This window comes from Homarus americanus, unplaced genomic scaffold, assembly GCF_018991925.1.
Source record: "Homarus americanus isolate GMGI-L3 unplaced genomic scaffold, GMGI_Hamer_2.0 scaffold54095, whole genome shotgun sequence".
Classification (NCBI taxonomy): Eukaryota; Metazoa; Arthropoda; class Malacostraca; order Decapoda; family Nephropidae; genus Homarus; species Homarus americanus.
The window spans coordinates 462,501-480,000 of record NW_024742051.1 but is presented as its reverse complement, the minus strand read 5'-3'; the positions used below and the strand labels follow the sequence as shown (position 1 = coordinate 480,000).

Below are 17,500 nucleotides of genomic sequence, written 5' to 3'. Positions count from 1 at the left end.
AGAGAGAGACCAGGGCAAGAGATAGATGAGAAACGTCAGCCAAGTTAATTTGAATCCAATAAATTTCTTCCAAGATCAGAAACTCGTGTCACTTTTTCCCGCCCAAATGATTTTCTCTTCCTTGCCTTGACGAATTGTTTTAGGTGGCCTTAATATAGTGTTGTTTGGCCTTAATATAGTGTTGTTTGGCCTTAATATAGTGTTGTTTGGCCTTAATATTGTGTTGTTTGGCCTTAATATTGTGTTGTTTGGCCTTAATATTGTGTTGTTTGGCCTTAATATTGTGTTGTTTGGCCTTAATATAGTGTTGTTTGGCCTTAATATTGTGTTGTTTGGCCTTAATATTGTGTTGTTTGGCCTTAATATAGTGTTGTTTGGCCTTAATATTGTGTTGTTTGGCCTTAATATTCCGTTCTGTGATATTAGTTGGTGGCACTAAATAAGTGCAAGCACACACACACACACACACACACACACACACACACACACACACACACACACACACACACACACACACAGTACTGAGGTCATTTGGGGGGAGAGAATATAGGCTAGTAATTCCTTAAGTTTAGGAAGGGAGGGAGGGAGGTGGATGGAGGGAGGAGGGAAGGAGGGAAGGAAGGGAGGGAGGGAGGGAGGGGAGGGAGGGGGTAGGGAGGAAGGGAGGGAAGGGAGGGAGGGAGGGAAGGAGCAGGAAGATAGTATGAGAATATGAGGGAGGGAAGGAAAAGGGAGAGCAGGGGGGAAGGAGGGAGGTAGGGAGGAAAGGAAGGAGAGAGAGAGAGAGAGAGAGAGAGAGAGAGAGAGAGAGAGAGAGAGAGAGAGAGAGACTTGCTCCCACCCAACATTTCTCCAATTTGGTTGCCTAACACTGCCAGTATTCAGACCTTCTGATTCACTGCCTATTTACCCGGATATTGGGACGCTTAAATAGGGGTGGATTAGTAATAGGGTAAGTCTGTAATAGGATGGGAAGTAACCAGGCTGGAAATAGGGATGGGCAGTAACAGGAACCACAGGTAAACACACACACACACACACACACACACACACACACACACACACACACACACAGTCATCAAGTACCCTGGGGAAGGAGAAGCTATATCAATTAACTTACGACCATAGAGAGAGAGAGAGAGAGAGAGAGAGAGAGAGAGAGAGAGAGAGAGAGAGACTATAATTAAAGAGAAAATCCATAATATAAAAGAGACAGACAGACAGACAGACAGACAGACAGACAGACAGACAGACAGACAGACAGACAGACTAAGAACATGAAGGACCCAAACCTCTCTGACCCCTACAAAGACACGTGTATGAAGCAGCAGAGACGAGGATGGCGGAGCGGATGGATAGATCGACGACTATCCTTCCATTTCATCATTATTAGTTCAATCAGGTGCCAGAAGGGGGCGCTGAGCTGACGTCTATTACCCGATAACATTGTTCACTCCCGGAAATTTCTTTTATCCCAAATATTTTCGTCAGGGTTGGAAAAACAAATCTTATTTTCATTGCTATTTATTCCAATCACTTTTAAAATCTCTAAGTAATTATGTTTTTATCTCTTTGCTATCTCTCTCTGTCTCATGGGATGGTTTGAATAGGGAAAGAGATAGTGTAAAAGGAGATATGTCTCTTTTAATGTGAGATAAGGGATGCTATATATCCAGGTTGCACAGTCAGGAGGTGAACAGAAAACGGGGGTAATGCGACGGCCCAGGGGAGACTTAGATGATCCACCAGCGAGTCGTTAGGGGAAACTTTGTGTCTCACTTGATGACAGAGATAAACCGCTTACTCTCGCTCTCTCTCTTACTCTGTCTGTCTGTCTCTCTTTCCTTACTATCTGTCTTTTCTGTCTGTCTGTCTGTCTCTCTTTCCTTACTATCTGTCTGTCTTTCCTTACTCTCTCTCTTTCCTTACTATCTGTCTGTCTGTCTCTCTTTCCTTACTGTCTGTCTTTCTGTCTGTCTGTCTGTCTGTCTTTCCTTACTCTCTCTCGCCTTACTCTCTCTCTCTCTTACTCTGTCTGTCTGTCTGTCTTTCCTTACTGTCTGTCTGTCTTTCCCTCTTTCCTTACTCTCTCTCTCCCTGTCCCTCTCTCTCTCCATAGACTCCTTGCCTCCCTCTCCTTAATCTCTCTCCCCTTTACTCTCCCTGCCTCTCCTTCCTCCCCCTGTCTTTTTCTCCCTTTATGCTCCCTACCTCTTTCTCCATACTCTCTCCACCTCTCTCTACCCTTATTCTCCTTGCCTCTCTCTCTTTTTACTCTCCCTGCCTCTCTCTCTCTCTCTTCCTCACTCCTTGTTTCATCACCTTTATCCCATTTCCATCTTTCATATCGTCTCTTCCCCTTCCATTTCTCTCCCTTACTTAACATTTTTGACGTCTTTTCCTCTCACCATTTTCATCAGGATTCCTTCCCACTTTATCACCCTGACCTTCGCCTCCTTATCGATTTTCCTTCATCCTGTCTTTTATCAATTCCCCTTTACATCTTTCTTACTCTCTTTAACTCTATTTTTCTTTCTCTGACTTTATCCACGTGTCTCTTATTTCCATCTTTATCCACATTTTCCTCTATCCCCCATCATCATAAACGTCTTCTCTTGCCATCTTTATTCTTACAGTTCGTCACATCTTCACTATCCCCCCCTTCACATTTTTATCCACGCTTCCTTTCTTCTCTTCTGCATCCACATTTCTCTCCTTCCCATTTATCCACATTTCACTTATTCCCGTCTTTATCCAGCCTTTCCATCTATTCTTTATGAGTTGTGTGTGGTATGGGCTGACCTCAGGGGGTGTGTGGGGGGATGGGGGTGGGGCTTACCTTGTGGGGGATGGGTGGGTGTGGGGGCCTTACCTGTGTGGGGGATGGGGGGGGTGGGGCCTACTCAGGGGGATGGGGTGGGCCCACTCTGTGGGGAATGGGGGGGTTGTGGGGCCTTACCTGTGGGGGGAATGAGGGGTGGGGGCTTACCTGTGGGGGGCTTTAAGATTACTGTGATATGAGAGATGAATTTGCTCCCCAGACACGGAGACTGACGATAAGCCACGAGTCCTTCAGTGGCTCACTATTGTCCCAAGACTGTCCTGAGAGAGAGAGAGGAGAGAGAGAGAGAGAGAGAGAGAGAGAGAGAGAGAGAGAGAGGAGAGAGGAGAGAGAGAGAGAGAGAGAGAGAGAGAGAGAGAGAGAGAGAGAGAGAGAGAGAGACTTTATATTGAGGATTTTGTTTTAAGTCCAGAGTCGTGCGTCTATATGTCTGCCTGTCACTTGTCCTCGCGATAACTTGATCAATAAACAATGAATTTTAAGCAAACTTGATTGTGTTGATTTGTCGCTATAAGACCTCAAGCAAGTTCAATAACCAGGAGTTTAAGTTAATCAAGTACTAAGTTATGGGTCATTAAACTTTGGGGTGGGTTAGGTTAGGTTAGGTTCAATAATCAGGGCTTTAAGTTATTATTGTACCGAGTTATGGGTCTTTGGAGTTATTGTGTCACTTAATAAATCTGGCCCCATTAATTAGACTAAAATAATAAACTAGACCCCATTATGAATCAGGCCCCATTAATCAGACCCCATTACTAAATCAGACCATATTAATAAATCAGGCCCCATCAGACCCCATTAATAAATCAGGCCACATCAGACCCCATTAATAAATCAGGCCCCATCAGACCCCATTAATAAATCAGGCCACACCAGACCCCATTAATAAATCAGACCTATTAATAAATCAGGGCCCCATCAGACCTCTGCATTATATTCAGGTCCTCCACCTCCCTTTAACCTTTCATTGTGTTGTGTGTTTTATATTGTGGTGAGATGAAGACGTTATTGGTGATGGCAGCGGCTCTCTCTTTCCTTTTCTTTAACTCTTTCTTTCTTTCTCTCACTAGTTCTCCGTTTTTCTCTTTCTGTGTGTCTTTCTCTCTCTCTCTCTCTTTCCTTTTCGTTAACTCTTTCTTTAATTCTTTCTTTCTTTCTCTCACTAGTTCTCCATTTTTCTCTTTCTCTGTATGTCTCTCTCTCTCTCAATCTCACTCGCTCTTTCTGTTTGTGTGTTTCTCTCTCACAACTTCACTCACTCTCTCTTTATCTGCCTCCCACTCCACCTACCCTCTCCCCCCACTCACCCTTAATCAGCTTGGTGGCCCGGATGTTGAAGAGCTTGGTGATGTTATGTAAGGAAGGGGCAGTAGGCAGTACAGCTAATGTAGGTACTTGGTGATGTAGTGATCTCAGTTCAACATCGACTGTGTGAGCCAGTCCCCTCCAATATCTCGAGTCTGGGAGAGAAATGGACATGGTTAGGACATACTGGATATACTTAGGACATAGTTTAGGGCATAGTGGACACGTGTATGGTATAATGGACACGTGTATGGCATAGTGGACACGTGTAGGGCATAGTGGACACGTATAGAGCATAGTGGACACGTATAGAGCATAGTGGACACGTGTAGGGCATAGTGGACACGTGTATGGTATAATGGACACGTGTATGGCATAGTGGACACGTGTAGGGCATAGTGGACACGTGTAGGGCATAGTGGACACGTATAGAGCATAGTGGACACGTATAGAGCATAGTGGACACGTGTAGGGCATAGTGGACACCTGTAGGGCATAGTGGACACCTGTAGGGCATAGTGGACACGTCTAGAGCATAGTGGACACAAAAATAAACAAATAAAAACATATAAAACAGCGAAGGAAGTTAACGAAGCCATCAGACAAAAACACACGAGTCTGACCTAAATCCTGACTTGGTTTTCTGTTTGAGGATCTTGCATGACTCCCAGCAAGGGTATACCACCTTTAGTCGCTTAATTGCTTGCTGCAGGAGGAAGGGAGAGTCCAGGGTGAGAGGGAGGGAGAGGGAGGGTGAGAGGGAGGGTGAGAGGGGGGGTTAGATGGGGTGAGAGGGTAGGGAGGTGATGGAGAGGGTTGATAGAGTGTAATGAGTAGTGGAGATGGATTGGGGAGGTACAGTGGAGAGGGGTTGATAGAGGTGTAATGGGTAGTGGAGCTTGGATGGATGGAGTGGGAGGTGAGGGGGGTGAGAGGGAAGTGAGAGAGAAAAAAAGAAGAGATGCTGCTTCTCTATATATATATCTGTGTTTTTCAATTTACGCTCTGTGTGTCATCGTATACTTTCTCTCTCTCTCTCTCTCTCTCACCCCTCTCTCTACTGGATGTATCTATCAGTTGTGTACACTCTCTCTCTCTCCTTCGCTTTATCATTCCCCGTTCTCCTTCTTCCCTTCCTCCTCCTCATTCTCCCTCCTTCCTTTGTCCCTCCTCCTCCCTCCCCTCTCCTCTACACCTCTTCTTCTCTCTCTCCTTTCTTTCTCCCTATTCCTCTCTCTTTGTACCTTCCCTCCCTGTTTCCTTCCCCTCCTCCTTCCTTCCCCCCCCCTCAACTCCTTCCCTCCCTCGCTCCTTCCCTCCCTCGCATAATCTGAATAAATTTGTCTTGAGTCTTTCACCTCTCTCTCTCTCTCTCTCTCTCTCTCTCTCTCTCTTCTCTTTTCTCCTTCTTTATATTTCACTCCCTCTCTTCTTCTTCCTCTCTCCTTCATCTCTCCATCCTCTCCCCCTCCTCCAGCCTCTCTCTCTCTCTCTCTACTCTCTTCTCCCTCCAACACTCCCTCTGAGGGGTGGATACCACAGCCCACTACCCCAAAGTGTTTCCTCATGCCTGTATTTATTAATTTCCCCCAGGCACTGTACTCAACAACCTTCATTTCCTCAACTGTAAAGGCAGGTAGCCCATCAGAAAATGAGTAGTTTGTTATAGTATCATAGATTAAAGAAATATACCATAGAATTGTATTTAGTAAAGTCCCCCCACTCCATTTTCTTTCCTCTCTTCTCGTTTTCTTTAGGGGGAGACTTAGGAAAATATTTTACCCTAAGATTCTAGTTCACTTTGGCTGATTGTTTTTTTTATACACAGGTGGAAATGATTGGTTTTGTGCACAGGTGAAAAAGATTGGTTATGTAATGTTTATAAAGGAATACAATCTTTTTTTACCACTGGATTGGTTTGTTTATACCTGGTAACTTGTGTACATTGGTGAAAGATAAATACTCAGTTTTTTTCTCTCCTTCTTCCTCTTCTCTTCTCCTCCTCCTCCTTCTTGCCTTCCCCATTCTCTTCCTCTTCCTTACCCCTCCCCTCTCTCCTTCCCCTCCCTTCCATCCAACTTTCACTCCCCTACCCCCCCCCTACATGTCTCTTGCTCACACTACCGTCAAATTACAGCACTGATGAATTATGCAGAAAATCTTCATATTCTTTAGGGAAAAAAATCCTACGACACTAAGATAGATTCTCAAAGGTTCCTAAGTTAAATTTTCCTCCTAACATACACACATACATACATACCGGTACACACACACACACACACACACACACACACATTATACTCCCCAATCTACCAAAGTTAAACCACATCAATGGCACTGTAATTACCCCAACTAATGATCTAAGGCGAAAGTTCGGGTCAGACTCCCCGTAAACACACCCTTATGACTGTACACGGAAGGTTAACACACCCTTATGACTGTACACGGAAGGTTAACACACCCTTATGACTGTACACGGAAGGTAAACACACCCTTATGACTGTACACGGAAGGTAAACACCCCCTTATGACTGTACACGGAAGGTTAACACACCCTTATGACTGTACACGGAAGGTTAACACACCCTTATGACTGTACACGGAAGGTTAACACAACCCTTATGACTGTACACGGAAGGTTAACACACCCTTATGACTGTACACGGAAGGTTAACACACCCTTATGACTGTACACGGAAGTAAACAAAACGATAACTTGACCACTGGCCGACGGTGTGTGCTGGTTGGTTGGATGTGTACGATAATTTTTTTTACACGTATTATGGCCAGTGTTGATAAAATACCGCGAACTGCCCAAATATGAGTCAATTTTACTCCATCTAACCTAATCTAACCCATCCTCATTTGATTTAACCTAACTTAACTTACCCTAATTCAACATAATCTAACCCAATTTAACCTAATCTAACCCAATTTAACCTAACCCATCCTCATCTGACTAATCCTGACCTAACTTAACCTAACTCATCCCCGTCTGACCTGACCTGACCTAACCCATTTATTTAGGCAAGATTGCAAGGTCAGAAGGATGACAAGGTGGAAAGGCAGCAGCATTGGCAGGGCGGCAGGGTGGTTGACAGGGTGGGAGGCGCAGTTAAGACAGGGTGGAGGGCAGCAGGGTTCAAGACAGGGTGGCAGGGTGGAGGGCGGCACGGCAAGGTTCCTGTCATCTCACCTTTAATCCAGCCCCAAAGTAGCAAACCCTGACTGTACTATGGAGAGAGAGAGAGAGAGAGAAGAGAAGAGAGAGAGAGAGAGAGAGAGAGAGAGAAGAGAGAGAGAGAGAGAGAGAGAGAGAGAGAGAGAGAGAGAGAGAGAGAGAGAGAGAGAGAGAGAGAGAGAGTGTGTGTGTGGTGAATACCAATCCTTACCATGACACACCCTGTACAGTATGGATCAAGGCTTCTGACACACCCTGTACAGTATGGATCAAGGCTTCTGACACACCCTGTAAGTATATCAAGACTTCCACACACCCTGTACGGTATGGATCAAGCACACACCCAGTATGGATCAAGGCTTCTGACACACCCTGTACAGTATGGATCAAGGCTTGACACACCCTGCGGTATGGACAAGGCTTCAACCCCACAAACATTTGACACACCCTGTACAGTATGGATCAAGGCTTCTGACACACCCCTGTAGTATGGATCACAGTTCCTGACACACCCTGTACAAGTATGGAATCAAGGCTTCTGACACACCCTGTACAGTAACAACACACAACAATGGATCAAGGCTTCTAACACCCCGTTCAGTGATCAAGGCTTCAACACACACCCTGTACAGTATGGATCAAGGCTTCTGACACACCCTGTACAGTATGGATCAAGGCTTCTGACACACCCTGTATAGTATGGATCAAGGCTTCTGACACACCCTGTACAGTATGGATCAAGCTTCTGACACACCCTGTATAGTATGATCAAGGCTTGACACACCCTGTATAGTATGGACAGGCTGACACACCCTGTACAGTATGATCAAGGCTTCTGACACACCCTGTACAGTATGGATCAAAGGCTTCTGACACACCCTGTATAGTATGGATCAAGGCTTCTGACACACCCTGTACAGTATGGATCAAGGCTTCTGACGCCTCAGTAAAGGCTTCTGACACCCTGCAAGCCTGGCCACCCTGTACAGTATGGATGGCTTCTGACACACCCTGTACAGTATGGATCAACTTGACACACCCTGTATAGTATGGATCAAGGCTGACACACCCTGTATATGGATCAAGGCTTCTGACACACCCTGTACAGTATGATCAGGCCTTTAAGCACACCCTGTACAGTATGGATCAAGGCTTCTGACACACCCTGTACAGTATGGATCAAGGCTTCTGACACACCCTGTACAGTATGGATCAAGGCTTCTGACACACCCTGTATAGTATGGATCAAGGCTTCTGACACACCCTGTACAGTAGATCAGCTTCACACACCCTGTAAGTATGGATCAAGCTTGACACACCCTGTACAGTATGGATCAAGGCTTCTGACACACCTGTACAGTATGGATCAGGGCTTCTGACCACCCTGTGCAGTATGGATCAAGGCTTCTGACACACCCTGTACAGTATGGATCAAGGCTTCTGACACACCCTACAGTATGGATCAAGGCTTCGACACACCCACAGTATGGATCAAACTTCTGCACCCTGTACAGTATGGATCAAGGCTTCTGACACACCCTGTATATCAATGACAGGAAATTACTCTCTACTGATTCTGTTTTGTTGTTATTTTTTCGCGACAGTGAACAAGCACTCGATCGTGAGGGAGTTAAAGGTGGAGAGCAAAATTACAACAACATAACACAAACCCCCTTAACCCTATAACACCCCTTAACTTCAACCCCTCTTAACCCTCTAAACACCATTAGCGTCTCAACGTCATCTCACGAGCGACCATTAACTGGCCAGTTTCAGGTTCACAGATTAGAGACAATTAAATGTTGAGCAAGTGTTTCATGTCCCCAGCCTGGTGTACGTGGGTGTAGGTGGGTGTAAGTGGGTGTGGTGGGTGTAGGTGGGTGTAAGTGGTGTAGGTGGGTGTTGGAACGTGTGGAGTGTAGATGTAAGTGGGTGTAGGTGGAGTGTAAGTGGGTGTGTGGGTGGGTGTGGTGGGTGTTAGTGGGTGTTAGGGGGTGTAGGTGGGTGTAGGTGGGTGTTGGGGTGTGGGTGTGTTGAAGGTGTTAGGAGGGTGTGAGTGGGTGTGGGTTGGGTGTGGTGGGTGTAGGTGGGTGTTAGGAGGGTGTTGGGTGATGTGAATGGGTTTAGGTGGGTGAGTGGATAGATGGATGTTTTGGATGATATCTCTCTCTCTCTCTCTCTCTCTCTCTCAGTCAACTCGTGAAGGCGGACCCTCTTAGCATCAAGCACCCAGGAAGGACTAGACCAGTGCATCGAGGTTATGTGTGGTGGTGTGGTAGTGTGGTGGTGTGGTAGTGTGGTGGTGTGGTAGTGTGGTGGTGTAGTGTGGTGGTGTGGTGGTGTGGTAGTGTGGTAGTGTGGTGGTGTGGTGTAGTGGTAGTGGTGTAATATCTCCATGTGATTCTGATCTTTTAAAATGGTAGTTCTTGCATAATATAATATTTCTGATACGTAATTTATCTTAGTACGTCTTATTGTGGGTAAAAATAAGTACTGTATATATTAAATGCATCCTCGGAAAGCGTGAATCTGCTACCCGAATTTAACAGTTAATTCACATAAAAGATTTCTGATAAACTTCCTATGTGCTAATGTATTTATCTTTATATAATTTAGCTAACTATCTTTTTCGTGATAAATGGTCATTCCAACGATAATTATGAATGAACTGAAGAAAAACATCATTACTTCAGCGATTAGGGTTAAACTAATTTAGAAAAAACTTCATTACTTCAAGACGAAATTGGAGAGATTTGCAACAGCCAATTAGGTGTAACTCTTGAGGAAGGGGCGGGGCATCTCTTCTCAGCTGGGAAAAAACGCATTAAATTAGGGTTTAATTTCCTTTACTTAATCCTACCTAAGTGGCATGACACCTTACAGTCTTATCAGTGGCATGACACCTTACTCTAGTGCCATGACACCTTACAGTCTTATCAGAGTGGCATGACACCTTACTCTAGTGGCATGACACCTTACAGTCTTATCAGATTGGCATGATACCTTCCTCAAGTGGCATGACACCTTACTCAAGTGGCATGACACCTTACTCAAGTGGCATGACACCTTACTCAAGTGGCATGACACCTTACAGTCTTATCAGATTGGCATGATACCTTCCTCAAGTGGCATGACACCTTACTCAAGTGGCATGACACCTTACAGTACAGGTTAGTGAGGGTGTAAGGCACTCTGGAGGATGATAATAGGATTTGATCCTCTTGAGTTAATCCTAAATCCCTCTGGACGCTTTTAAGTAGGATTTAAACCCCCTGAGATAATCCTGGATGACCTCAAGTAGGATTTAACCCCCTGAGATAATCCTGGATGACCTCAAGTAGAATTTAACCCCCTGAGATAATCCTGGATGACCTCAAGTAGGATTTAACCCCCTGAGATAATCCTGGATGACCTCAAGTAGGATTTAACCCCCTGAGATAATCCTAAATACTAAATAGGCAATTATAAGGGAGTAAGGATGAGGATTAATATGAGGTCTTTTAACAGCTCGCCTCATCCTAAACTAATTTCCAACTTTACCTGACATCTTGAATAAACTAGTACCATAATCAACACCTGGAGACAACTTGGCACCACCTGGCACCACTTGGCACTATTACCTTAACTGCTCCTGTGTGGCACTATGTCAACGAGGTCAAGGTCATGGTGCCAGTGATCTATGGCACCAGGTCAAAGATAAACGACTCCTGAGGTCACAAAAAGTCAGTCATTATCATCCCTCTCTTCACGGACTCATCCCTCTCTTCACGGACTCATCCCTCTCTTTACGGACTCATCCCTCTCTTCACGGACTCATCCCTCTCTTCACGGACTCATCCCTCTCTTCACGGACTCATCCCTCTCTTCACGGACTCATCCCTCTCTTCACGGACTCATCCCTCTCTTCACGGACTCATCCCTCTCTTCACGGACTCATCCCTCTCTTCACGGACTCATCCCTCTCTTCACGGACTCATCCCTCTCTTCACGGACTCATCCCTCTCTTCACGGACTCATACCAAACCTAACCTAACCAAACCCGAGTCAATATGTAAATTAAGCGTCCCTAAAACATCTCTGTATGGAAGGTTCCTGGTGTATGATGTATACTGTCGTGTGTATGTGTGTGTGTATGACCTGTGCATGTCTGTATCAGTGTATGTATGCATGTATGTATGTATCTGTGTATGTGTATTACCTTCATATACGTATTTGTGTATTTCCGTGTACGTATGCATGCATGTATGTGTGTGTGTGTTTGTGTGTGTATTACCGCTACCTCATATATTGACAGAGCCAGCAGCGTGTGTATGTGTGTGAGCTTGGCCACGCCCCCCTCTTCCCTCTCCACCAATCAGAAGAGACGTGGAGGCTAAGCGGGGAGTGATTGGTGTTTAATCTTCGCTCGCTCCCTCTCTCTCTCTCTATCTCTATTTATATCTCTCTCTCTCGTTTTTCTTTCGTTCTTTATCGTTAATTGACTTGCCTCTCTCTCTCTCACTCTCTCTCTCTTTCAGCGTTGTTGCAGAGAGAGAGAAGAGGAGATAGATAAAAAGATACTCTTTTCTCCCTCCTCCTCTCCCACTTTTATTACATTCCTCCTTCCCTCTTTCTCCTTCTCAATTGTCCCTTCCTTTCCCCACTTCTCCTCCTACTCCCATCCCTCTCAATTCCTCCTCCAATCCCTCACCTCTCCTCCTCCCTCTCACCTCTCCTCCCTCTCACCTCTCCTCCGTCTCACCTCTCCTCCTCCCTCTCACCTCTCCTCCGTCTCACCTCTCCTCCTCCCTCTCACCTCTCCTCCCCTCCCCTCACTTCCTCCCTCTCCACCTCTCCTCCCCTCACCTCTCCCCTCTAATCTCCCACCTCTCCTCTCCCTCTCCCCCCTCTCCTCCCTCTCCACCTCTCTCCTCCTCTCCTCTCCTCCTCCCATCCCCTCCCTCCCCTCCCCTCCCCCTCCTCCTCCTCCCCCTCACCCTCTCCCTCCTCCTCCCCTCCCCTCTCCCTCCCTCCTCCCCTCTCCACCTTTCTCCTCCTTCCCCTCCTCCCTACTCCTCCTCTCACCTCTCCTCCTCCTCCCCCTCACCTCTCCTCCCTCCTCCCCTCTCACCTCCTCCTCCCCCTCCCACCTCTCCCCTCCTCCCTCTCCCACCTCTCCCTCCTCCTCCCCTCCCTCTCCTCCTCCTCCCCTCACCTCTTCTCCTCCTCCCCTCTCACCTCTCCCTCCTCCCCTCTCCCCTCTCCTCCTCCTCCCCTCACCTCTCCTCCCCTCCTCCCTCTCACCTCTCCTCCTCCCTCCCCCTCACCTTTTCCTCCTCCTCCCCTCCCTCTCCTCCTCCCCTCACCTCTCCTCCTCCTCCCTCTCCCCTCTCCTCCCTCCTCCCCTCTCCTCTCCCAACACACTCACCTAATGTGATGATACAGACATGCCTCCAGCCCAGGTGAGTCAGGGCCGCCCGCGCCGCCCACGCCACCTTCAAGGCCGTGGGCGTAACCATGGCAACGTGGCTACCTTCGTCACGCACGCCCACGGTCATGGCTGATTCCCTCTCCTCTTCTTCTTCTTCCTCCTCCTGGGTGTGGGCGTGGATGGGCGGGGAGCCGTTGTGCTCCAGGGCGGGAATCTGTGTGGGTAGGAGATGTTAGTGGGTGGGTGGGTGTGGGCGGATGGGTGAGAGGGTGGAAAGGAAAGAGGGAAGATGGGTGGGGGGGAGGAGGATGGGGTTGAGAATGGGTGTGGGTGTGTGTGTGTGTGTGTGTGAGATCAATTACTAATACGACTACCACTACTACTACTCCTACTACTACTACTACTACTACTACTACTACTACTACTACTACCATATTTATAAATGAATGGCTCACCTCCAGGCATGACCAGGGCAGGAATAGCTTGTGGTATTTCCTCGCAAGATGACTGGCTACTCGACACAGGCCGGGTTCCACTCCACCAATCAGCACCTGTGTTGTGGGTGACGTCATCTGCATCAGTAGGTACTCTACCCCGTGACGCTCAGTGCACGTAAAATCTGCAAAGAGAGAGGTTGTCGATTTTATTGCTGCTGTTGCATAAAATGAGTAATAGTGTTATTATTTGGCGTTCAGGGCTGATGCCTCCAATGACGTCACACCATTATCGCGATACGAAACTGATGAAAAAGTTTTAAATTTCATTATACAATTTTCAAAAGTGGTAGCAAGATGCATTAACGCATTTTACCATGAAATTGTGCTATTTTTTAATGACAATATCTTTACTATTACTACTACTACTCATTATAATAATAGTAGTTATACCGGTAATAATAATAATCATAATAATACCACTAATAATATTTTTACTAATTATAAACAGTTGTCAATTAGTAAATAAAAATCACATCCAACACATTTCCTTATACTAAACGGTCTAAAATCACCTCTAAAGCGAACCAAACACTTCGTTCATTCCCAAAAAGGATCAACAGATAACACGAGAAATATAATCCCCCCAAACTTATAAAAAAACGACAAATTATGACACAAAACTACAAAAACAAAAAACAAACAAATAATTGGTAAAAGTTGCCATGTTTGGTTAAGAGCGTAAATATGGCGCCAATTATCAACAGCTGATCTGACCAAAACAAACAAAAAAGGCGGGAAAAGTTTAATTGGATATATATTTTTTTTATTATGGGCGATTAATTAAGCAAATACCGATTGACTATATCTTATTAATTACACCAAAGATATGATTTAATTACGATATTTAAGTGAAGATTAATTAGGTAAATATACACTAGTAATAAAGTAATTAATTAAGTCATATACGTTCGTTCTTAATAATAGTGGGTAAATACAAGGGAGATTAAGCTAATGGTTTTACGGAAATAAAGTTGAATTATTCAACAAAATGGACCAAGATTCTCAAAGGTTCCTAAGTTAAATTTTCCTCCTAACTGGTGATGTGAGAACGTATCTAACTGACTCACTTAAGCTACCACACAAAGATGGATTCTCAAAGGTTCCTAAGTTCAATTTTCCTCCTAACTGGTGATGTGAGAACGTATCTAACTGACTCACTTAAGCTGCCACACAAAGATGGATTCTCAAAGGTTCCTACGTTAAGTTTTCCTCCTAACTGGTGATGTGAGAACGTATCTAAATGACTCACTTAAGCTGCCACACAAAGATGGATTCTCAAAGGTTCCTACGTTAAGTTTTCATCCTAACTGGTGATGTGAGAACGTATCTAACTGACTCACTTGAGCTGCCACACAAAGATGGATTCTCAAAGGTTCCTACGTTAAGTTTTCCTCCTAACTGGTGATGTGAGAACGTATCTAAATGACTCACTTAAGCTGCCACACAAAGATGGATTCTCAAAGGTTCCTACGTTAAGTTTTCATCTTACCTGGTGATGTGAGAACGTATCTAACTGACTCACTTAAGCTACCATACAAAGATGGATTCTCAAAGGTTCCTACGTTAAGTTTTCCTCCTAACTGGTGATGTGAGAACGTATCTAACTGACCCATAAGCTACCACACAAGAATGGATTCTCCAAAGGTTCTAAGTTCAATTTTTCCTCCTAACTGGTGATGTGAGACATATCTGTGACTAACTAAGCTACCTCACAAAGATGGATTCTCAAGGGTTCCTAAGTTCAATTTTCCTCCTAACTGGTGATGTGAACGTATCTAACTGACCCTTAAGCTACCTACACAAAGTGGATTCTCAAGGTTCTTAAGTTCAATTTTCCACTCTAACTGGTGATGTGAGAACGTATCTAACAGCTAACAAGCTACCTAAAGATGGATTCTCAAAGGTTCCTAAGTTGATTTTCCTCCTAACTGGTGATGAGAACATATCCTAGCAGCCCATAGCTACCACACACAAGATGGATTCTCAAAGGTTCCTAAGTTCAATTTTCCTCCTAACTGGTGATGTGAGAACGTATCTAACTCACTCACTTAAGATACCACACAAAGATGGATTCTCAAAGGTTCCTAAGTTCAATTTTCCTCCTAACTGGTGATGTGAGAACGTATCTAACTGACTCACTTAAACTACCACACAATGATGGATTCTCAAAGGTTCCTAAGTTCAATTTTCCTCCTAACTGGTGATGTGAGAACGTATCTAACTGACTCACTTAAGCTACCACACAGAGATGGATTCTCAAAGGTTCCTAAGTTCAATTTTCCTCCTAACTGGTGATGTGAGAACGTATCTAACTGACTCACTTAAGCTACCACACAAAGATGGATTCTCAAAGGTTCCTAAGTTCAATTTTCCTCTTAACTGGTGATGTGAAAACGTATCTAACTGACTCACTTAAGCTACCACACAGAGATGGATTCTCAAAGGTTCCTAAGTTCAATTTTCCTCCTAACTGGTGATGTGAGAACGTATCTAACTGACTCACTTAAGCTACCACACAGAGATGGATTCTCAAAGGTTCCTAAGTTCAATTTTCCTCCTAACTGGTGATGTGAAAACGTATCTAACTGACTCACTTAAGCTACCACACAGAGATGGATTCTCAAGGTTCCTAAGTTCAATTTTCCTCCTAACTGGTGATGTGAGAACGTATCTAACTGACTCACTTAAGCTACCACACAAAGATGGATTCTCAAAGGTTCCTAAGTTCAATTTTCCTCCTAACTGGTGATGTGAGAACGTATCTAACTGACTCACTTAAGCTACCACACAAAGATGGATTCTCAAAGGTCACGAATTAAAACTAAAAAACACGGATTAAAAAACACGAATAAAAATAAAAATAAAACACCAAAAAGCACAGACACACGAATACACAAAACCACAACACAGTAGGCCCGGGTTTCGACGGCAGAGCAAACAACGTTCTGATTGGCTCACGCTCCAAGTGTATTTGCTTTCTAATTGGTGGATTTTCTGCACTGTCTGTTGAGAAGTTGGTGACTCGCGAAATTAAGTAGATTCGCGATTTTGGCGTATTTGGATAATTTAAGTTAATAATAATAATGATAATAATAATAATAATAATAATAATAATAATAATAATAATAATAATAATAATAATAAAAATAATAATAATAATAATGTGAATTTGGAAGGTATGTATTTCTCTCTCTCTCTCTCTCACTCTCTCTCTTCTTCACTCACTCTGTCTCTCACTTTCCCTCTCTCTCATATCGAAACAGACAGACAACCCAACCGGCACTGCACTAGACAACCCTCAAACACTTAACTGCAAAGTCAGGTTCCCATTCACATAACACCGAACCCAGAATTGCACCCAAGACTCGAACCAACGACCCCAAGTAAAAACGGGAAGTACTGTATCCACTCCACCACCTCCACCCAGAACCACTATAATGTATATACTAGAGCCTTGGGTATATAAATGCTATATAAATTGTATATATAGGTAGTTTATTTTTCTTGTGTATATGAGTTTATGATGAGGATATATTATGGTTATTTAATGGTTGATAAATAATGTGGGGGGCAGGCGTAGAGAGGAAGGAAGGAAGGAAGGAAGGAAGGAAAGAGAGGAGTGATGCAGGAAAGGAATGAAGAAGTGAGGAAAGGAAGGATGGAGGTAAGGAAGGAGGGAGGTGGGGAGAAGAGTGAAGGAGAGGAGGGGGAGGAAAGGAAAAAAAGGAGGGAACGTAAAAGGAAAGGAGGGATGGAGGGAGTGAGTGAGGGAGGGAGGGAAGGAAGGAAGGAAGGAAGGAAGGAAGGAAGGAAGGAGGAACACGAGTAAGAGATCAACTTTAAGTGTGTTTTAGTGTCAGCTGACTTATATATTACCTATATTAACTTGTAGTAGACCTCTCTCTCTCTCTCTCTCTCTCTCTCTCTCTCTCTCTCTCTCTCTCTCTCTCTCTCTCTCTCTCTCTCTCTCTCTCTCTCACTGTCTGTCTGTCTGTCTGTCTCTCTCTCTCTTACTCTCACCTCTCACACTCCCTCACTCTGCCCCCCTCTCACCTTTTCTCTCACCTCTCACTCTCCCTCCCTCTCCCTTCCACCCTTTCTCTCACCTCTCACTCTGCCCTCTCACCTTTTCTCTCACCTCTCCCTCTCCCTTCCACCCTTTCTCTCACCTCTCACTCTCCCTCCCTCTCCCTTCCACCCTTTCTCTCACCTCTCACTCTGCCCCCGCTCTCACCTTTTCTCTCACCTCTCACTCTCCCTCCCTC

At 44.9% G+C, this 17,500-nt stretch overlaps 1 protein-coding gene across 2 annotated transcripts in view; it reads right to left on the bottom strand.

Moving 5' to 3' along the window:
* LOC121876461 overlaps positions 1 to 17,500 on the bottom strand; it is a 126,152-nt gene that overhangs the window by 30,489 nt on the left and 78,163 nt on the right. For both annotated transcript variants that reach the window (XM_042381557.1, XM_042381558.1), the window contains exons 3-5: positions 13,194 to 13,357; positions 12,736 to 12,952; positions 4,150 to 4,302 (exon numbers count right to left, since the gene is read on the bottom strand). In XM_042381557.1, the coding sequence (XP_042237491.1) occupies positions 4,150 to 4,302; positions 12,736 to 12,952; positions 13,194 to 13,357 (534 nt within the window). The remainder of the gene's footprint in view (positions 1 to 4,149; positions 4,303 to 12,735; positions 12,953 to 13,193; positions 13,358 to 17,500) is intronic.